General features: G+C 39.9%; 1 protein-coding gene across 2 annotated transcripts in view; it reads right to left on the bottom strand.

Annotated features, from left to right (window-relative positions):
* The window catches only part of NET1 (neuroepithelial cell transforming 1), a 67114-nt gene that overhangs the window by 29942 nt on the left and 13291 nt on the right, over positions 1 to 23881 (bottom strand). For both annotated transcript variants that reach the window (XM_062211028.1, XM_062211030.1), the window contains exons 2-3: positions 14616 to 14682; positions 7062 to 7121 (exon numbers count right to left, since the gene is read on the bottom strand). In XM_062211028.1, the coding sequence (XP_062067012.1) occupies positions 7062 to 7121; positions 14616 to 14682 (127 nt within the window). The remainder of the gene's footprint in view (positions 1 to 7061; positions 7122 to 14615; positions 14683 to 23881) is intronic.

Here is a 23881-nt window from a genome sequence, read left to right as displayed (position 1 = left end):
CTCTTATAAGCAAGATATAAACTCAAGTGATCTTTTAAAACACTGTTTTAAATTTTTGTAAAGAAAAAAGCAATCACAAATATTTATGTATATAACAGTTTATGAAAGATTAAGCTTAAGGATAAATAGTTTTAGGGCCAGTGCTGTGGCGTAGCAGGTGAAGCCTCTGCCTGTGGAGCCGGAATCCCATATGGGTGCCGATTCGAGTCCCAGCTGCTCCACTTCTGATCCAGCTCCCTGCTTAATGGCCTAAGAAAGCAGTGGAAGATGGCCCAAGTGCTTGGGCTCCTACACTCACGTGGGTGATCCAGAAGAAGCTCTTGGCTTCAGATCAACCCAGATCCGGCCATTGTGACCATTCAGGGAGTGAACCAGCATTACCAGGGATAACTGATATATTCAGCTTTTATATTTTTGGCAGAGAGCTATCATTTTATCTTTAGTTTCTCTTTACTTTTATCACCTGCATCAGCAATTGGCTTTATTTTCTGGTCCTATGTCACAGAGAAATAATATTGGATTCCTTTATACGGCAACCAGTAGAGATCATAGTTACATTAAAATGCAGTGGGTATCACTAGGTTGGGCTTATTCACTGGTTATGTCACCAAGTGTAGTAGGTCAGCTAGGTTTAAACTATTCATCTCTTTACCTAGGAAAATTACAAATTCCCTGTCATGCTTCTAAGAAGGTTATTTCTCAAAAGTGATATTTAGAGTGTTAAATCAGAAACTACAAAAACACTACTGTAATTTTAAATAATAACAATTTTTAGAGTCTCTTATCATTTATATATTACTTTATTAGGAATAGAGTACATAATTTAGTATTATGTTTAATCTCAAAATTGCTAACATTTCAATACTGAAAATGTTAACCCCCAATATACCATTTAACTTTTAAGAAAACTAAGATCTCCAAATCTGAACATTCAAAAGAACTAAAGATTCACCTATTTGACAACATTGTTTGAAGTTTTTTTTTTAGATTTGTTTGTTTATTTGTAAGTCAGAGTTACACAGAGAGAGGAGAAGCAGAGAGAGAGAGGTCTTCCATCTGATGGTTCACTCCCCAGTTGGCTGCAATGCTGGAGCTGTGTCGATCCGAAGCCAGGAGCCAGGAGCTTCTTCTGGGTCTCCCATGTGGGTGCAGGGGCCCAAGGACTTGGCCATCTTATACTGCTTTTCCAGGCCATAGCAGAGAGCTGGATCAGAAGAGGAGCAGCTGGGACTAGAACCGGGGCACATATGGGATGCCAGTGCTTCAGGCCTGGGTGTTAACCCGCTGAGCCACAGCGCCGGCCCCTATTTATTTATATTTGACAGACAGCGAAAGAGAAAGACAGAGAGAAAGGTCTTCCTTCCATTGTGTTCATCCCCCAAATGGCCGCTATGGCTGACGCTACGATGATCCGAAGCCAGGAGCCAGGTGCTTCCTCCTGGTCTCCCATGTGGGTGTAGGGGCCCAAGCACCCGGGCCATCCTCCACTGCCTTCCTGGGCCACAGCAGAGCTGGACTGGAAGAGGAGCAACCGGAACTAGAACCCAGGACCCATATGGGATGCCGGCACTGCAGGTGGAGGATTAACCAAGTTAGCCACGGCACTGGCCCTGAAGTATTCTTTTTTTCTTAAGTTTTTATTTAATGAATGCACTTTTTCATAGATATAACTTTAGTAATATAGTGGTTCTTTCCCCCATACCCACCCTCCTCTCTCAACTGCCATCCCACCTCCTCTCCCTCTCCCATCTCCTTCCTTCATTTTAGTTTGATTTTATATACAGAGGACCAACTCCATGTTAAGCAGATCTCAACAGTTTGCACTCATGCACACACACACACCATACAGAGTACAGTTTGGGAACAAAATTTGCAGTTGATTCTTAAGACAACTCAATAGGGACGGAGATCCTATATGGGGAGTTAAGTGCACAGTGACTTCTTTTGTTTTAACAATTAATACTCCTATTTATGACGTCAGTGATCACTTGAGGCTCTTGCTGTGGGCTGCCAAGGCTATAGAAGCTTTCTGTGACCATTGACTCCATCGGTATTTGGACACGGCCGTAAGCAAAGTGGGTGTTCTCTCCTCCCTTCAGAAAAGAGTATATCCTTCTTTGATGGTCCTTTCTTTCCACTGAGGTCTCATAGAGATCTTCCATGTAGGATATTTGTTGCAACAGAGTCTGGGCTTTCCCTGCCTGAAATGCTCTCACAGGCCTTTCAGCCAGACCAGCAAGCCTTAAGGGTTGATTCTGAGGTCAGAGTGTTATTTACAGTGAATGTCATTCTAGGAGTCTGCTGTGTGGACTGCTTCCCATATTGGACTTTCCTTCTTTTTAAATTCTATTATTACCAGGCACTTGATGTTATTTACATGATCACTTTTATACTTAATCCTATCTATATATTTATTTTTATTTTTATTTTTTGACAGGCAGAGTGGATAGTGAGAGAGAGAGAGAGACAGAGAGAAAGGTCTTCCTTTTTGCCGTTGGTTCACCCTCCAATGGCCGCTGCGGCCGGCACATCTCGCTGATCCAAAGCCAGGAGCCAGGTGCTTCTCCTGGTCTCCCATGCAGGTGCAGGGCCCAAGGACTTGGGCCATCCTCCACTGCCTTCCCAGGCCATAGCAGAGAGCTGGCCTGGAAGAGGGGCAACTGGGATAGAATCTGGCGCCCCGACCGGGACTAGAACCCAGTGTGCCGGCGCTGCAAGGCGGAGGATTAGCCTGTTAAGCCATGGCGCCGGCCCAATCCTATCTATATGTTGACTTTAACATTTAATATGACAATTTTAACAGTTAAGATGGCATTCATAACACCGATTTTTAGGGGTTTGGAATCCCATGACAAGTTCTTAGGATATACCCTTAGAAGTACATCTGCAGAACTATACTGCTTTACAGTTATAGACTACCTCCTCCATCTCTTATTCTCCCTCTTATTTTTAACTGAGATCTTTTCCATTGGACTTAAAATATGTATGATTAACTATGTTACATAGAATTCAGCATACAGTAGGAAGAAGAGAAAAGAAAGGAAGAAAACAGAGGAAAAAAACAAAAAGGATATACAAAATAAAAAGTAACAATGATAAACTGTCAGTCAGGTCAAGGATTATTCAAGTCATTGATTCTAAAAGTGTCAATTTCGCTCCTATAGCTTTCATTTTAGGAATGCTATTAATTCTCCCAAATCAGGGAAAACATTCTCTTTGGGACTGGTTATTTCATTAAGTATAAGGTTTTCCAGCTTGTCCCATTTTGTAGCAAATGACTAAATCTCATTCTTTTTTTATTGCTATGTAGTATTCTATAGTGGACATATCCCACAATTTCTTTATCCAGTCTTCGGTTGATGGGCATTTAGGTTGCTTCCATGTCTTAGCTGTTGTGAATTGAGCTACAATAAACATGGAGGTGCAGATAGCACTTCTGTTTACTGATTTCATTTCCCTTGAGTAAATTCCAGGAGTGGGATGGCTGGGTCACATGGTAGGTCTATATTCAGATTTTTGAGGTATTTCCATATTCTTTTCCATAGTGGCTTTTCCAGTTTACATTCCCACCAATAGTGGGTTAGGGTGCCCTTTTCCCCACATCCTCAGCATTTGTTTTTGTTGATTTCTGTATGAGGGCCACTCTAATAGGTGTGAGGTGAAACCTCATTCTTTTGAAGTATTCTGTTCTTTGAACACCATCAGGATTCACATTTTGATACAAACCTGATTCATGAAAATATAAATTTGTATTACTCATTTAGTATTATTTCAGATTAGAAAAAGGCAAGGCTCCTGGCTGCTAACATACATAGCTGAAGCACCTTAAAAAATGTTCTTTTAAAAATGAATAATTTTATATTTAATTCAATAGTAAGAAGGCCTGGTAAAATATTAGAAAAATATGATAAGCAATCACAGCTTCAAGACAAAACAGCCAATGATATATAACATGTAAACTCAATTAACATCAGCATTAAATTCTTAGTATAAGTCATATCCGAAGTCAAAATACATAATAAAATGATCACATTACATAAGACCTACATTCAAGGTCTTACTTCATTTGATCTACAATCATTCATTCATCAAATATTTACTTAACAGCTGTTATAGCTCAGGCCATGTGGCTAGGTTACTGAAAGACAGAGGGAAATAAAGTTCCTATTGGCATCAAATAATCATATAAACTGATTATATCTAAATATTACATAATAATTATTTTATTTAGATGTAAAGCCAAGCAAGAAATAGGGGGCAGAGGGAATTGACAATCTGTTTTCAAGGTGTTTCAAATCAGGGAGAAATAACTTTAAGGATGTATACATGTGGGGCCTGCGCCGTGGTGCAGCAGGTTAATGCCCTCGCCTGAAGCACTGGCATCCCATATGGATGCCGGTTCTAGTCCTGGTTGCTCCTCTTCTGATCCAGCTCTCTGCTATGGCCTGGGAAAAGCAGTGGAAGATGGCCCAAGTCCTTGGGCCCCTGCACCCACGTGGGAGACCCGGAAGAAGCTCCTGGCTTTGGATTGGCACAGCTCTGGCTGTTGTGGCCATCTAGGGAGTGAACCAGCGGATGGAAGATCTCTCTCCATCTCTACCTCTCTCTATAACTCTGTCTTTCAAATAAATAAAATAAATCTTAAAAAAAAAAAAAAAAAGAATGCCTGGTTTTCAGTTCTGGCTATACAGAGTAACCATCTTTCAGCTTTAGAAAATAAGAACAAAAACTAGATGTTCTTTGAAGACATATGGGGCCAGATTAGTGGAGGATGAAGTAGCGGGAGAAGAATAAACTTGGGAAGGATTCCTGGAGATAATGTTTGAGTGCAAGTAAGTAGGCACCAGCCAAGTAAAGAAAAGAAATATGGATATTCAAGGAGTAGAAAGGATATATGGTAAGAGAAAAACAATGGAGGAATGGAGAAGGGGAGCAATCATAAATGGGTTACAATAGGTATTTGGATTTTATCCCACAAGCAATGATTAGCCACCAAAAGAATTAAAGCAAAATACTAAGAAAACCCAATTGTAAAGAAACACTAGTATGGTGTCATGAAAAGGCTACAGGCAAGAAGGCTAGCACAAAACTGTAAATGGATGAAAGGGAAAATCAGGACTATGATATGGCTTAAAAGCATAGATTAGGGAATCATCAGTTATACACACCTGACCCTATGAACAAATGAGTTCTTCAAGGAAATGTTATTAAAAGATTGCTAAAGATGGAAGCTTAGGAATGTTGTTTAATTTCTGCAACTCTAATCTAACTGCAATCTTACTCTAATCTAATCTAGATGCTACACTAAGCCATCATTAACAATTTTTTCTCAATATATGGAAGGACTACATTTCAGAAAAATCAACTGTAAATTTAATCAATGTATGATGTTATACGGAAGGTATAAGGTTATTATTATTTTTTTTTTAGGATGTATTTATTTGAAAGTCAGAGTTACACAGAGAAAGGAGAGGCAGAGAGAGAGAGGTCTTCCATCCACTGGTTCACTCCCCAGTTGGCTACAATGGCCAGAGCTCTGCTGATCCGAAGCCAGGAGCCAGGAGTTTCTTCCAGGTCTCCCACACGGGTGCAGGGGCCCAAGGACTTGGGCCATCTTCTACTGCTTTCCCAGGCCATAGGAGAGAGCTGGATCAGAAGTGGAGCAGCTGGGACTCCAACTGGCACCCATATAAGATGCTGGCACTGCAGTGGTGGCTTCTACCAGCTATAGCACAGCTTCAGCCCCAAGGCTATTTTTTAAGGAAAAACAAACAAAACCAAACACCTGTAGGGTGGTTATTGTGGTGCAGCAGGTTAATCTGCCTGCTTGGGATACCTGGCTTGAGTCCCGGCTACTCTGTACTTGGATCCAATGGATGATTGTCCAAGCACTTGTGTTCTGGCCACCCACATAGGACAGCTGGATGGAATTCCCAGCTCCTGGTTTCCCCATGGCCCAGCCTGGCCCAGCCATGCCCACTGTGCGCATTTGGGGAACAAACTAGTAAATAAAAGATCTGTTTCTCTCTGTCACTCTGCTTTCCTAAGTAAGTGAATCTTTATAAAAATAACATGTGAACACAACAGAAGAGGGAGCTTCAGAGTTAGGTAGCTGTAAAGGCTGTCCTGGCCTCCTCAACAAAAAATACAGGGAAACTCACATTTAAGAGCAATCATAAGGTTCTGGCACTGTGGCACAGTAGGTTAATCCTCCTCCTGCAGTGCTGGCATGCCATATCACTGCTGGTCTAGTCCCGGATGCTCCTCTTCAGATTTAGCTCTCTGCTATGGCCTGGGAAAAGCAGTGGAAGATGGCCCAAGTCCTTGGGCCCCTGCACCCACATGGGAGACCCGGAAGAAGCTCCTGGCTCCAGATCAGCCCAGCTCCAGCTGTTGCAGCCATTTGGGGAGTGAATAAGCGGATAGAAGATCTTTCTCTCTGTCTCTCTCTGTCTGTAACTCTACCTCTCAAATAAATAAAATCTTAAAAAAAAAAAAAAAAAAAAAAAAAAAGAGCCCAATCACGAGCACCATTTAAAATTATCACAAGAAAATAGAGAATGTGGAGTAGAATAATGTCTTTGTAGCATAAAATAAATTAAGAAAACCCCTGCATGGCTCTCCTTAGAAAAACCTGATTCAACATTTAAAGATCAAGAGATTTCACATAAAAATCCAGATTTTGACAGTCCTATGTGCACCACAATGGGCTAGAATAGTGTAGTGTTGCCTCTTTCAGGAGAGGCATGGAGCTCTCATGGTCACTACTCTCTAGACTACTTCCTTTTCTTGATATATTGTGGGCCTGCCTTGTTAGGTATTTGTGTTTGTGATCACTAGTTATAGCCTGATACTGTTCTGAAAGTGGTCTTCCTCTTGTTGGACCAACACAGAAGAAGAGCAGCAAAAAGATGGTCTCTATGAGCCAAAATTATTCAATTTTGCAATGAAAGAAGCAATCCCCAGCAACCTGACCAATATTTTTATTTTTTACAGTACAGAAATAAAATGCTACCTGCATATTTTAAAGTGCTTTACTTTAACAAAGCAGTAAGGTTTACCTTCAGATCCAGGCTGCTAAGGCTGACAACATCATCATCTTTATCTCTCCGTTTTCTTTTCTGTAAGAAAAAAAGATTCATTCTCACATAGAAGGAATGTATATTACCCCATTCAAGAAAGGTTTATACAACTAGAAAAACCACTTTTAAAAAGTTAACCCTTTGGCTGCACTCACAAGAAAATTATTTTGGTGAGAGACATTCACATATACTCTAAACAGTCCTCCTAATCCCCACTAGTCACATCCTGCTGTGTTGTGAGTCTACTCTATTAAAACTTACTTATATAAAGATTTTCAGAACAGAACTTTTAGCTAAGTCCAAGGCTGTCTGTACTTGTTAGATAAAAAGCAAAATATGTTTTATCCAGAAAAGCAATACATTATTTTTAAAAAAGGAACACATATTATTTATCCTCTTGGAAGGGTAGGGGTGTTCACTTGAAAAGAAAATATCTTTTTTTCATGGCTCAGATTTGTTGCCTGAAGCAGAATTTATTAACCAAGCTCCAAGATTTTTTAGATGAACATCCACAATGCTGGAGTACTTCATCATAATCATTCATCCCTTCTGGCACCAATAAGAGCCAAACTGTCATATTTACCATTTCTGGGTCTTAATAAATACTGAATATGCACCCTTAAGTAGTATTTAAATATTCTTCATTTCAAAATAGCCTTTCAGGTTATTTGTGACACAGCCTAGTCTAGTGATCTCTTAAAAAAATGACCAACCAGGGCTCTCTTCCAGTTCCTGGGACTACACAGGAGGAAAAAAAAATGGGAATCAAAACAAAATTAATCAGGAAAAGATCAATAAAGAAAAACAAAATGCCCAAGTCCAGGTAGAAGTGGGGCAAGTATCAGAGCTAAGAGGTCTCAGAAAGCAAGATACCATGAAAACAACAGAGGGAACTCTGTGAGATAAGAAAAGCTATTTGAACCAAGCCTCCTTACAACAGTTGAAGAAAGGGACCAGCATTGTGGCATGGTGGGTAAAGCAGTTGCATTCCATATTGGCATCCCATATAGTTTCATGTTCTGGCTGCTCCACTTCTGACCCAGCTCCCTGCTAATGGCCTGGGAAAAGCAGTGGAAGATGGCCCAGGTGCTTGGGCCCCTGCGCCTATGTCAGGGACCTGGAAGAAGCTCCTGGCTCCAGGTCCAGCCCAGGCCCAGTCCCTGTCCAGGCTATTGTGGCCATCTGGAGAGTGAACAAGCAGATGGAAGGTCTCTCTCTCTCTCTGTAATGCTTTCAAATAAATAAATAAATAAATAGATCTTTAAAAAAGAAGTTGAGAAAAAAAATGAATAGAAAATTATCAAAGTCAAATCCTATATAAAAATCACTCTAAGAAAAAAGAGGATGAAGGACAGAATACCACTCCATTAGGGTAGGGGTGGAGAGTGGCTAGCCTGCAGGCTGTGTAAGGCCCATGGAATCATTTGGTCTGGCCCCACCAGATAGGACTCAAAATTTGATAAATCTATAGCAGGATAATTTTTAAGTTAATAATTACAAAATAATGGCCTATGAATGATGTTATAAATATCCCAATGGCCTTTGGCGGAAAAGAGGTTCCTCACATTTGCATTAGAGAATGAAGGCATACCAGAAAGAAATGCTTAAAGAGGCAGAGCAAAAATTATAATATACCATTTCAAATTCAGCTAAAAGATACTAAGATAATCTAAAACAAGAACAATATAAATAAAAATTGTAAAGACTAAAAAATGAGGTGACAGAACTCAAGAAATCTTTACTGATTCCAAGGTCATATCTTGAAGATGCAGGAAAGTTATGAATAACATGATCCCTATTTTGGAAAGCTATCTAATCCAGTATCCTTATATGTGTATCTTTATGATTAGTAAATAATAATTTGAAGAAAATACAGAGGGATACACAGATATTGTTGACATGGCTTAGAGAGGAGGTCGGGGATGGAAGGACTCATTGGGGGAAGGAAAAGGGACAAGGGGGAGGAAAACAGCAAGCAAAATGAAGAAAGCATGTATATGATTATCCTCACACAACTATCTGAAACTGTATACATGTGAGTATGTGAAGAAATTTAACAGATTTTGAAAGTACTAACTTTGTTTCTTTTAATTATTTTCAAGTTTTGTCTTTTATATTTATTGCTTTAATCCATCCAGAATTTATTTTTATATGTATACAGCATTGGGTAAGAAAGTTAACTGCTACCACTCCTAACATCATTTGTAGAGTCCCATTCCTTCTTCAAGTCTGTGAAGTTCTCATATATATGTGGGCTTCTTTCTTGGTTTCAAATTTTGCTCCACTGTCTATTTGTCTATCTCTGTGCTCATATCACACTGAGTCCTAATAACTATTACAGTAAGACAAGTGCTCCGCACCTTGTGTACTGTTTTTGGTCTTCTGGGCTATGTACTCTCTCACATGACTTGCAGAATGAGATCTAGTAAAGTAATGACATAACTATTAAAACTGTACTAAACTTGGCCAGCGCCGCGGCTCACTAGGCTAATCCTCCACCTGCGGCGCCGGCACACCAGGTTCTAGTTCCGGTCGGGGTGCCGGATTCTGTCCTGGTTGCCCCTCTTCCAGGCCAGCTCTCTGCTATGGCCCGGGAGTGCAGTGGAGAATGGCCCAAGTCCTTGGGCCCTGCACCTGCATGGGAGGCCAGGAGAAGCACCTGGCTCCTGGCTTCGGATCAGTGCGATGTGCCAGCCGCAGCATGCCGGCTGCGGCGGCCACTGGAGGGTGAACCAACGGCAAAAGGAAGACCTTTCTCTCTCTCATTGTCCACTCTGCCTGTCAAACAAAACAAAACAAAAAAACCTGTACTAAAGTTATGGAGTAATTTACAAAGAACTGACATTTTTATACTGAGTCTTTCATTGCATGACTACGCGTATAGTACTCATATAGCTCTCCATTTAATTAGGTACAGTATGTTTTCATTAAATTTTTACAAACTTTCCCATGAAGGTTTCACACATTTTTTTCATGGGTTACTAGTTTTTAAGTTGTTACTATTTCAATTAAAGGGTCTTCAAAATTTATAATTGCTTATTTACTGCTAGTATTTACACACACACACATTCTACTGGTTTAGTTATGAATATATATTTTCCTAGAGAATAAGGTCCAAAATTTTAAGATAGATGGGGGATATAATTCTAAAAAGGAAAAGAACCTCTAATATAAATGATCTATTAAGTATCTCAAACTGTAAGGTTATATGACTTTCTCATTAAATATTATGAAATATATATGAAGTATATATAATATGAAATAATATGAAATGTTATGAAATGTTAATTTCAAAGAGATTTTTATGGTCAAATACTTCACAATTAGCATGGATTGAAATGTAATACATACTATTTTGAACTTCAAAGAAGAATGAGATGAACTTCTGTTTGCAAAACAACACTAAAATAAACATTTTCTTCATTTCTGGCCTTGAGTCATTGCTTTTTAGAAGTCAAAAAAGGAATGAACTATGTTACCACAAGGGCAACACAGCACAAACTACAGATGTGCTTGGATCCAGGAAGGCCACATCATCTCTCATCACATTAAAGCATTGTTTTCAAACAATGGGCATCTCAAGCTATGCTTCATCATTTATAGGAATGTTCTTTCTCCAGTTTGTACCAGGTCATTCAATTTTTTTCCCTTTTTTTTTAAATTAATATATGGGCCAGCACCATGGCACAATAGGTCAATCCTCCACCTGCAGTGCTGGCATCCCATATAGGCGCCGGTTTTAGTCCCAGCTGCTCCATTTCCAATCCAGCTCTCTGCTATGGCCTGGGAAAGCAGTAGAAAATGGCCCAAGTCCTTGGGCCCCTGCACCCACGTGGGAGAATGGGACAAGTGCCTGGCTCCTGGCTTCAGATTTGGTGCAGCTCCAGCTATTGCAGCCATTTGGGGAGTGAACCAATGGAAGAAAGATCTTTCTCTCTGTCTCTCCCTCTCACTGTCTGTAACCCTACCTCTCCAAACAAATAAATGAAATATTTAAAAAAAAAAATAAAGTAATAGATTTCATGCATTCCATAGGTAGAGTTCCAAGAAGACAATCATATTTCCCTCCCTCTCCTCTTTTCCTTTCATCATTTTTTTTGCAAAGACTTAATTTTAATCCATTCTATATTCACATGCTTAATTCAACACTAACCATAATATTCAAAAGGAAAAAGGAAAACCACAGTTCCACAGAAGTATAAACAAGGGCTAAAAATGACAATCATGTCACAAAATGATTTTGTTTTTAAAGATTTATTTTATTTATTTTGAAGGACAGAGTTACAGAGAGGTAGAGACAGAGAGAGAAAGAGAGAGAGAGAGAGAGAGAGAGAGAGAGAGAGAGAGGGGTCTTCCGTCTGCTGGTTCACTCTCCAGATGGCCGCAATGGCAGGAGCTGCACCGATCCGAAGCCAGGAGCCAGGAGCTTCTTCTGGGTCTCCCACATGGGTGCAGGGGCCCAAGGACTTGGGCCATCTTCTACTGCTTTTCCAGGCCACAGCAGAGAGCTGGATGGGAAGAGGAGCAGCCGGGTCTCAAACCGGCACCCATATGGGATGCCGGCACTTCAGGCCAGGGCATTAACCCTCTGTGCCACAGCGCCAGCCCCACGAAATGATTTTTTTTTTAAGTTTATTTATTTGGGGCTGATGTTGTGGCATAGTGGGTAAAGCTACTGCCTGACAATGGCATCACATTTGTACACTGGTTCCAGACCCGGATGCTCCACTTCTAATCCAGCTCCCTGCTAATTTGCCTGGGAAAGCAGCAGAAGACGACTGATGTGCTTGGACCCCTGTATTTATGTGGGAGATCTGGAAGAATCTCCTGACTCCTGGCTTCAGCCTGGCCCAGTCCTGGCAGCCACGGCCACTTAGGGAGTGAAACCAGCTAATGGAAGATCCCTGTTTTTCTCTGGCTCTTCCTCCCTCTGTGTAAATCTGACTTTCAAATAAATAAGTAAATCTTTTTTAAAAAAGTTTACTTCTTTGTCTTTATTTATTTGAAAGGCACAGTGAGTTAATGAGTGAGTAAGAAAGACAAAGAGAGAGGGACAGAGAGATTCTCCATCCTAGACTAGGCCTGGAGGAAGCCAGGAGCCAGACTCTGTCTGAGTCTCCCAGGTGGGTGGCAAAGACAAAGCAGCCATCATCTGCTGCTTCCCAGGATGTGCAGTAGCAGGAAACTGGATAGAAGCAAAGACAGGACCCAATTCTAGTCACTACAATGTGGGATGTAGGTGTCCCAGGCAGCAACTTAAGCTGCTGAGCCACAACAACACCTGCCCCTTTAATGAGTCTTAGAGCCAATGACCTTGCTTGAACTCTTTTTAAAATTTATTATCTTTTAACATTCTGTTGGATAGACAATCACATTATAAGTAAAGAAATCATACTATCTCTTCCTTTCTACTTTGTGTATCTTTTTTTTCTCAGTGTGTTAGCTTATTGTGTTGCTGAACAGACAGTGATGGTAGGCTTCTTTTTAAGTCTAAAGGAAATATTTAACATTTTCATTACATTTATTGCTTGTGATAGGTCTCAGGCTAGGGAAATTCTCTACTATTCCTGGTTTACCAAAAAGTTTATTATGAGTGGGTACTGATATTATTTTCTTCTACTCTTAGATTTCTTTCAATTTGTTTTGGTTTATTCTACATTCTTTTTCTAGTGTATCTTGAGCTTTACCCTTAGTTCATTAATTTTTGTCCTTTTCTGGAACTATAAAATTAAAATTTATAATTTTCCCTCTTAGTTTTCCTTAATCACATACCAGAAGTTTTTTGTTTGTTTGCTTTTAAGATTTATTTATTTACTTGAAAGGCAGAGTTACTGAGAGGCAGAGGCAGAGAGAGTTCTTCCATCCACTGGTTCACTCCCCAAATGGCTGCAATGGCCAGAGATGTGTGCCGATCCAAAACCAGGAGCCAGGAGCTTCCTCCAGGTCTCCCACACAGGTGCAGAGGTCCACATTCCAGAAGTTTTAATATACAAGCCATAAGATATTACTTCTGGTTTGCCCAAGTATGATAGACGCATGGGAAAATGTTAGAACTATTTTTTTAAATATATTTTAAGTACTTTAAAAAATAGGCTTTACTAATCATAAGCAGATTATAGTTCATTATTATTTATATCATAGCTTAAATAACAGTGTTTGAATCAGATCCAATACATCAGTCCCAAACTCTGAAACTGTCATGGCTATTTATGCTCTCATTAAACTTACTCTAAGTGAATATAGGTTGACTATGCCTTATTTGAAATGCCTGGGACCAGAAGTGTTTCAGATATTGGATTTTTTAGATTTTGGAATATGTGCATTGAATTTATGGGCTGAGCATTCCTAATTGGAAAATCTAAAATTCACAATGCCCCAAAATCCAAAACTTTCCAAGCATCAGGTTAGTGCTCAAAAAGTTTCAGATTTAAAGCATTGAAGATTTTGGGTTTTCAGATTAGAGATTCTCAAACTGTATGGTATACCTTGAGATATTAGCTCACAACAGTCATACATTTAAATTAGAAATAAATATACCATGAATAAATGCTCAAAATATTTCTGATATTAGAAATGTCTTAGAGAGCTTTTTCTACTCAAGTTTTTCTGTTTGTTTAGGCTCACTGACCTGTAAGGGAAAGGGACCAAGATGGCAAACATTTCAAAGGACTATGGAAAATGGCATTAAAATCATGAGATTCTTGCTATGAATGCTTTCCTCGCCAAATAACGTAATGGATATAATACATAAATCTTGGACCTGGCATTGTGATATAGTGGGTTAAGCCTCCACTTATGACACCAGCATCCCATTGTGTCAGCTGGGAGTCCTGGGTAATCCACTTCTAACCTGGCATTTCAATGATGAGCCTGGAAAGACAGCAGAAGATGGTCTATGTACTAAGGCTCCTACAACCCATGTGGGAGACTGGAACAGAGTTCCCAGTCCTGCCTTTGACTGGACCAAACCTGGCTGAGGAGGCCATTTGGAGAGTGAACCACCGCATGTAAGATCTTTCTCCTTCCCTTTGTCTGTTGCTCTGTCTTTCAAAAGAATAAATAAATTAGCACATATATCTTAAAGAAAACACCAACAACCAGAAATCTCAAACAGGAATGCTCAACAATAAAAACTTGCTGTAAAAATAATGAAGTAGTCACTCTATTATGAGATGATTAACAGGAGAAAAATCATTCATTTTATATATATAACCTTCCATCAAGCAGTTTTATATTTTCAACTAAGAAAGAAAAAGCTGTTGCAGATTGTATACAAAAATAACTTGATGTTTTATGATATGCATTCTTAAATTTAACACTATTAGAATAATAGAAAGGACTGCATAAACATTAACAGATATGAGTACTTTGCAAAATATCTTTTATATTTACTTGAAATTAGATGGTCATAAAATTCTGTGCCTCAAAATGCTCAGAAGTACAGACAACCCAATTATACAATTATACTGAAGGACAAGCCAAGAATTAATTCTATCTAATGCTTCAAAATAAAAAATAAAGTTATCTACTCACCAAAGTAAAATCCCAATGGGGGCCAGGTGTTAAAAATGTGAAGGAGCTACCTCTCCGAAGGGGATACCTATTAATAGAAAACAAACAATAAACACAAGTAACATTAGTATAATAAAAGCATTATATTTTAAAAAGTTATTTTTCATAGTTTCCAAACTTTTTAAAAGTTGCCTAGTCATCCAACCTTAGAAGTAAAAGATAATATGTAATATGTAAAAATTAAACAAGGTATAGATTCTGGTGATTCTGAGAATCTCTGCAGTCAAAGAGCCTATATAAAATTAGAATAGGTTATTAAAAAAAATGCAACTCACCAAACCAACCAGGGTTTATCTTGGGAATATATACATGGTCCAATAATACAAGATCTAGTAGTAATACTCTATATTGTATTACTAAGTTAAATAAAAAGTGAATTAACTTTTTAGCAGGTGCAAAAAATATGATAAAGATACTCTCAATAGATATTTGCATTTCATTTTGGTTAGTTCTTTTGATTTAAGAAAATTACAATTTAATACAGCCAAATAAAAAAGTTTTAAATAACTACATTTGAGAATAAAACATGACTAAATTTTGTTCTTCATCATTGAGTGACAGACTTTTCTTTTGTGTTTTCTTTCCATTCACTGTAAAGAAATTAAGCAGTGTGGCTGGCACTGTGGTGCAATGGGATAAAGCCCCGGCCTGCAGCACTGGCATCCCATATGGGAACTGGTTGGAGTCCCAACTGCTCCACTTCCGATCCAGCTCTCTGCTAATGTGCCCGGGAAAGCAGGAGAACACGGCCCAAGTGCTTTAGTCCCTGTACCCACATGGGAGACACTCAAAGAGGAGTGTGAAGCTGTACACTGGGGAAAGGGAAGGCTTCAGGTATGCCTTGACTGGAAGCTGTTGGCAAGACAAAGTGGCAGGAGGGCTAACTAGAAGCAGGCAATCTACTGTGCGCGGTGTTAGGATACATATTTGACTTTCTCTAGTTAGTTCTAAGCTGGAAGCAAGATAAAAATTCAGAAATTGGCAATTATTAATGAAACCCTGGCCAACTCTTTAGGCCAAATATTCCAGAAGGTATTATTTAACTTTATGGATTGTCAGGCTACTGTCCATTTATACATCTGGCTTCACCTCTGATCTCCATATTCTCTGTTCACTCTAAGCTATGGAAACACCACAGGTGACTGTCATTCTTGTAAAAATTTACAGGCTTGGGAACGGCGCTTTGGTATAGCAGGTATAGCAGCCATCTGCAGTGCTGGTATCCCATATGGCCAACGCTTTGAGTCCCGGCTGCTCTGCTTCTGATCCAGCTCTCTGCTGTGGCCTGGGAAAGCAGTAGAAGATGGCCCAAGTCCTTGTGCCCCTACACCACATGGGAGACCAAGAAGAATCTCCTGCCTCCTGGCTTCAGATCAGTGTAGCTCTGGCCATCGCAGCCAACTTGGGAGTAAACCAGCGGATGGAAGACTTCACTCTCTCTCTCTCTGCCTCTCTTTCTCTCTGTGTAACTCTGACTTTCAAATAAATAAATAAATATTTACAAAAAAGTTTACAGGCTTAAACAAAATGCAAGGGCTTCTGTAGTTTTCTAAATTAATACAGAAGTTTGTTCAGATTTTGACAAGGCACACAAAGGAAAATGGCTCTAAGAAGAAAAAGGAAATCAAGACTTAACAGAAAATTAGTACTTAAGAAATCTTAGGGTTCAAAAAGTTCATGGAAACAGAATTAAAAGACCACTTTATTTTGGTGTAAAAAATCAAAATCTATGTACTTATTCCATGAAATACACTTTCTACAAACTTTTGAAGACTCCATGGATTGACATTTTTTTTGCATCAAAATCAGCTTATCTTTTAATTCCATTTTTCCATGAATTTTAACTCTCAAAGGTTATTTATTTATTTATTTTTTAATATTCATTTACTTACTTGAATGAGCTACACAGAGGAGAGAGGGGAGAGGAGAGAGGAGAGAGGAGAGAGAGAGAGAGAGAGTTCCATCTGCTGGCTCATCTCCAATTGGCTGCAATGACCGGAGCTGTGCCAATCTGAAGCCAGGAGCCAGAAGCTTCTTCCAGTCTCCCACGTGGGTGCAGGGGCCCAAGGACTTGGGCAACCCTCCACTACTTTCCCAGGCCATAGCAGAGAGCTGGACTGGAAGAGGAGTAGCTGGGACTAGATCCGGCGCCCACATGGGATGCTGACGCTTCAGGCCAGGGCGTTAACCCACTGCACCACAGCACCAGCCACTCAAAGGTTATTTATAATCTAATACAGTAATCTCTTTGTGCTTTTGCTTTCCATAGCTTCAGTTAGTTGAGATAAGTGGAAGTATGAAAATATTGTTGTGACTCTGAAAAGAGAGAAAACTATAGTCATGTATTTTAGCACAGTGTATTTATAGTTCTTTTATTTTCATTTACTGTTGTTAATTTCTTACTGTACCTAACTTGAAATTAAATTTTGTATAATGAAAAATATGGCATATATTAAGATTTGGCACTATCTTGGGTTTCAGGCATCCCTGGTGAATAAAGGAGGGCTGCTGTACAAATACCCATGTATATTACAAGTATTACTGAGGCCGGCGCCGTGGCTTAACAGGCTAATCCTCTGCCTTGCGGTGCCAGCACACCAGGTTCTAGTCCCGGTTGGGGCGCCGGATTCTGTCCCCGTTGCCCCTCTTCCAGGCCAGCTCTCTGCTGTGGCCCGGGAAGGCAGTGGAGGATGGTCCAAGTCCTTGGGCCCTGCACCCGCATGGGAGACCAGGAGAAACACCTGGCTCCTGGCTTTGGATCAGCGCAATGCGCTGGCCGCAGCGGCCATTGGAGGGTGAACCAACGGCAAAAAGGAATACATTTCTCTCTGTCTCTCTCACTATCCACTCTGCCTGTCAAAAAAAAAAAAAAAAAAGTATTACTGAGAATTACATAGTCAAAGGTACTAATTTATTTACCAGAAACGAATATATTGACTTCAGAATGAATTGCATGTCTGAAAGAAAAATAGTTAAGAACATTAAAAAATTAGCAAATTTTTTAAAACCTGAAAAATGTTTCAGGTTTCTATTTTTTCTGAATTCCATGAGAAAAAGGAACCCCCAAAATAAATTACGCATAGAAAGCCTGTGAGAGATTGTTAATCTCCAAAACTTTTGGAAAAACACACTCACTTTTTACAGAGGTCAGACCAAAAATGAATAGTTATTTTAAGTCCTTATGGAAAAAAATACCCAATTTCATAAAATATTAAGATTACATGTGACCTTTCCAGAAGATATACAACACAGTCCATTGTAAGGGGGGACTTGAAGGCTGAAATGTAGAGCAAAAGGTGGGTATTCTACATCTTTTAAGAATTCTGTCCATAAATTTAAATATTTCTGATCTGCAACCCAATATATTTTTTCATGTATTAGAATTAAAACATTTAAGGCAAAAATAAACTAACACATTATGAAGCTAGTTTGACATATTAAATTGTATTTAGTTACACTGTGATTTTCCTTTGGCTCTAACATATGTCTTTTCATCATCTGTGTATTTATGAACAATGTAAATTATTTTTTACAAACTGCTTTTAGCATAAACAAAGCTTAATTAAAATGGTAAAGTTACTGCTAAAAAAGAATGGGTTAGGATGCTGCTTAGGACACATGCATCCCATACTGGAGTGCCTGGATTTGAATACTATCTCTACTCTCAATTTTTGCTTCCTGCTCAGGCACACCCTGGGAGGCAGCAGATGATAGCTCAAGTACCTGGGCTCCTGGCTTTGGTATTTGGGGCATTTGGGGAATGAACCAGATGTGTTTTTTGTCTGCCTGTCTCTCTCCACCTTCCAAATAAATAAGAGATGAAAAAAATTATATTATCTTTCAAAAAGCTAAATCTCCTTAAAAAATAGGAACTCTCTGATCTAAGGTTATAAAACTGCTAACTTGGCTCAACCCTAGTTACCCACTGCACATATCCATTAATTTTACTGGGAAAAAAAAAATTCAAAGAACAATCCCTAAAATTACTGTTAGACTATAGATCACAGTATTATCTATTAATGGAAAGCATTACTTCTTCAAATCTGCAAAAAAAAAAAAAAAAAAAAGGAAATGGTAAAACTCTTAAAAGGATCAGTATGTATTTATATTTCTGGCATTAAGGTAAAGTAATATTCAGTTATTCTCCTAAGGCTCTAAAGTATAGAAATAAAATTATTTGAGGGGGGGCGGTGCTGTGGTGCAGTGGGTTAAAGCCCTGTCCTATAGCACAGGCATCCCATATGGGCACCAGTTCTAGTCCTGGCTGCTCCTCTTCCCATCCAGCTCTCTGCTATGGCCCAGGAAAGCAGTAGAAGATGGCCTAAGTCCTTGGGCCCCTGCACCCTGCACTCCCACGTGGGAGTCCAGAAAGAAGCTCCTGGCTCCTGGCTTTGGATCAGCGCAGCTCTGGCTGTTGCTGCCATCTGGAGAGTGAACCATCAGATGGATGACCTCTCTGTCTGTACCTCTCACTGTAACTCTTTCAAATAAATAAAATCTTTAAAAAAATTATTTGAACATTATTTATATTCAAAATTAGCTGTATGTGCAAAGAAAAGTCCCTGAAACATAGCAACATGATTGACAGTGATGAGTATTATTAGTATGTCCTTTTTAGATATATCAGTGGTGATAAAATTAGGACACAATTCTTTCAGTATCTACCTGTGAGATTTTATTGGGCTTCAAGTCTTTCAGTATTAAAATGGACAAGTCATTGGTTTTTATAACAGCAGGAAAAATGTACTGAATGCTTATTATCTGCCATGCACTATTCTAAATATTTTAGATGCATTAACTCACAATTCTCACAGCAACTCCAAGAGGTCAGTACTCTTACTATTCCCAGTTTATAAATGAAGAAGCTGGTTGGTGGGCATGCACCAAAGTAACATGGTTAAGTGTCGGGGCCAGTGGCCCTGGCCCGACATGAGATGCAGCAGGCTGAGGCTGTCCCTTATCTAATCCTGTTTCCTGCGCTTTTGTCCTGATGGCCAAAGGCACAAGATTTTTCATCCCACATTCCTGCAGGCAGGATGTGACTTCTGATGAAGGTCTATGATGTTCTTTGCTCTATCTGCAGAGCTTGTACCCTGATCATTGCTACTTTGTAAACTTGCTCTGTTCCTGTGCTATGCATGATTGCACACAATGAATGTTATCTGTATGGGGTCTGGGGTATATAACCTTGTCTTTCTGTGTGCTCGGGGCTGGAGACTGAAGAGTTTCCTTAGGGAGACTGCCTCCAGTCCCTCATCGCCGGGCCCCCTACTTTGGCTTGGAACGCGACGAGGCAATAAACGTGGTGATGAATTGACTGAGTGCTGCGTGTCTCCGTGTGGTTTGTCGGGTGGCCTCCGACAGTTAAGGTCTTAGAATAGTCAATGCAACAGTCAGGATTCATATCCAGGCAGTCTGGCTCTAAACACTGTATTATTAACAATTATGCTGTATCACCTCCACAAAAGCTGACAACAGAGCTAACCGCTAAATATTCCTTATAGAAGGTAAATAAGTGATAGCTGTAAGGTATTCTGTCGAATACAGAAATGGTAATGATATCTAATATTTAAGGAGCTTTTCCACACACACCCAGGTACTACTCTAATACTTTATATAGATTAATCTACTTAATTTTCATAACCTAGGACATAGGTACTATGACATAAGATTCAAAGACATTAAGTAACTTGCTGAAGGTCCTCAAGAGCCAAATCTTACTTAAACCCACAAAGTCTGATTGTAAAACCTACACCCTTTAAACACTATTATTTGGTTATAGGTCTGAGTTCAAAAGAATGTTAGAAGAATGCACATTCTCAAAGGAGAAAACAAAACAATTAGGTAAATCAAAGCTGGGTTCAGACTGACTTGATATCAGGAAAACTAAGGCAGAAAAGCAAGATTTGTTCTAAGCTCTGAATCATGTAGGAGGGCCCAGACAAGATCTTGCCTACTACCCTGAACAAAGAGATAGGTGGCGACATAAATAGGCAGCATCAACACAGAAAGATGCCATAGACTACAGGCGTTTCTACACTCCCCCCTCCACCCAGCCATTATTTCTTCCTTGCTGTATCTTGCAGCAGTCAGTACACATACATTAAACTGAAAAAACTTTTCAGTAAAGAAATGGATGGCATTACTATTAATATAAGAACCAAAACACATTTAGCAGACAAAACCAGGTTCATACCTCTTTATTTAACTTGGTTCAGATTTAAAACATTATGCAGTTTCTTCTAGCATTTGCACATTCTTGCTGTTTATTCCCTAGCTCATTCTGTAGCCTAGTCCATTTTTCACTTGGCTGGCTACCAATTTAACAATTGGCAGTGGGCGTGGCTGGAAATGAGCTCCAACCCTGGGTCAGGATGACTAAAGGGCAGGCCTGTAGACCAAGTAGTGCATACATACATAAACAGACACAGTCCCACATCCAGGCTTACAACTTTTACTTTAAATTCCTGACCAGAAATTTTAAGTGGGTCTTCAGTTCTGACCAGCAATTCTATCACACTTCCCTACCTAGTCATTTCCTTTCCCATCTTCTGAAATATCTGTTTCAATCTCTTCTCTCTTCATTGTCACAATACTTTCTCCACTCCCACTTCACTTTCAGCTTATGATCCTACACCTTGCCCCACATATTCACAATGTCCAACCTACCATAAACTTTTTCTTTTCTTTCATTTTAATGAAAACTTGTATTACATACAGCTGAACACTCCATTTGTACATTGGGCCACATCTTCTTACCACTGAAAAGCAGCCACAGAAAACACATTAACTTTACACAAACAAGAATTAGGGGTCAGCCGGCGCCGTGGCTCAATTGGCTAATCCTCCGCCTGTGGTGCCGGCATCCCGGGTTCTAGTCCCGTTTGGGGCGCTGGATTCTGTCCCGGTTGCCCCTCTTCATGGCCAGCTCTCTGCTGTGGCCCGGGAGGGCAGTGAAGGATGGCCCAAGTGCTTGGGCCCTGCACCCGCATGGGAGACCAGGAGAAGCACCTGGCTCCTGGCTTCAGATCAGCGCGATGTGCCGGCCCACACGGCCATTGGAGGGTGAACCAACAGTAAAGGAAGACCTTTCTTTCTGTCTCTCTCTCACTGTCCACTCTGCCTGTCAAAAAAAAAGAAAAAAAAAAAAAAAGAAAGAAAAAAGAATTAGGGGCCAACATTGTGTTGCAGTGGGTTAAGCCACTGCCTGAGATGCCAGCATCCTATACAGGCATTGGTTCAAGTCCCTGATGCTATACTTCTGGCTCCCTGCTAATGTGCCTAGAAAGGTAGCAGAAGATGGTTCAAGTACTTGGGCCTCCTGACAGCTCCAAAGTTCTTGGCTTTGGCCTTGCCCTTGCTCAGAGCTGGTCCCTAAAGCCTTCTGGGGAGTGAGCCAGTGGATGGAAAATCTAACTCTGCCTTTCAGATAAATGAATAATTTTTTTCAAAAAATTAGACATTAAAACATTAATGGATTAAATGCTTCATTAAAATATACAAATTGTCAGGGGAAGATATAAGGGAATATAGCCTGTGTAAGTTATGGTTGTCTTGAGGAAAAACAATTGTGAGATCAGTTGTGAGCTAAATTAACTTCTTTTTCATAGAATGCCATTTTTACTTGAATGAACAAGGAACAGATAAATTATCATTCTTTGGACTTGAGCATTTTTCTTAAAAAAAAAAATTTATTGACTTGAAAGGCAGAGTCACAGGGAGAAGAGATAGAGAGATCTTCCATCTGCTGGTTAACTCCCCAAGTGGCTGTAATGGCTAGAGCTGGGCCAGGCCAAAAGCCAGGAGACAGGAGCCAGGAGTTTCTTCCAGGTCTCCCATTTGGATGCAGGGGTCCAAACACTTGGGCCATCTTCTGCTACTTTCCCAGGCACATTAGCAGGGAACTGGACTGGAAGTGGAACAGCTGAGACTTGAATCAGTGCCTATATGGGATGCTGGTATTGCAGGCGGTGGCTTAACCTGCTATGCCACAACACCAGTCCCCGGACTTGAGCATTTTGTAGACATTTATTCTAAAATGAAGTTCTGCAAATGATTGGCAAATGAAAAAACTTGAACATTCAAATGAAAATTAGAAGTCTGAAAAATTAGTATTCATCACTGTTGAGAATGACACCTTCCCAATCCCTAAAATCTTTTTATAGAACATTGGTAGTGAGATTAATGATTATGATTTTTTTTTGATAGCATATAATGCAATGTGTCAACCTTTGGAAATCTGCACAGCTGACTGAACCAATATTTCTGAAAAGCATAAACAAAATTGTGTATGGGTAAAAATATTTACTTAAAATTTAAATAGATCAATAATTTTTTAAAAAGAATTATACAGAGAGAGAAGGAGAGGCAGAGAGAGAGAGAGAGAGAGAGAGAGAGAGAGAGAGAGAGAGAGAGAGAGAGGTCTTCCACTCTCCAGATGGCCGCAACCGCTGGAGTTGCCCCAGTCCAAAGCCAGGAGCCAGGAGCTTCTTTTGGGTCTCCCATGCAAGTGCAGGGCCCAAAGATTCGGGCCATCTTCCACTGCTTTCCCAGGCCACAGGAGAGCTGGATCAGAAGAAGAGCAGCTGGGACTAGAACCTGTGCCCATAAGGGATGCTGGCGCCACAGGCGGAGGATTAACCTACTGCGCCACAGCGCTGGCCCCATATCAATGATATTTTAACATAACAGGAAATGTAAAGTTCATTGATACAGCTTCATATTCCAAACTGCAGCCAACCTTTAAAAACTACTACTCGTCAATTTCTGGTACATTATCAAAGAATGTTGACAACTATTTGAAAAGGCAATCATAGTATTCATCTGAGGTATGGCATTTGGCTCAGTGGTTGTCTCTTGGTCATCCATATTCTGTACGAGAATACCTGGTTTCTGTCTTGGCTACTCTGCTTCTGATCCAGCTTCCTGCTAATGTACACCCTGGGAGCCAGCAGAAAATGATCCAAATACTTGGGCCTTACTGCCACATGGGAGAGTTTGACTGTTTTTGGTTCCTAGCTTTGGCTTAGCTATTGCAGGCATTTGGGGGAGCAAACCAACTTATGGTAAACCTATATATCTGATTTTCACATAAAATAAATAAATAAATAAAATTAAGCAAATATCTCTTTTTGAATTAAGAATCTATTAAGGGCATGTTTTCTTCCTATATACTGCAACTAAAACAGTATGTGCGACAGATTAAATGCAGAAGCAGATGTAAGAAT

Source organism: Lepus europaeus, chromosome 14 (assembly GCF_033115175.1).
Source record: "Lepus europaeus isolate LE1 chromosome 14, mLepTim1.pri, whole genome shotgun sequence".
NCBI classification, from domain to species: domain Eukaryota; kingdom Metazoa; phylum Chordata; class Mammalia; order Lagomorpha; family Leporidae; genus Lepus; species Lepus europaeus.
This window is presented reverse-complemented; position numbering and strand designations above follow the sequence as displayed.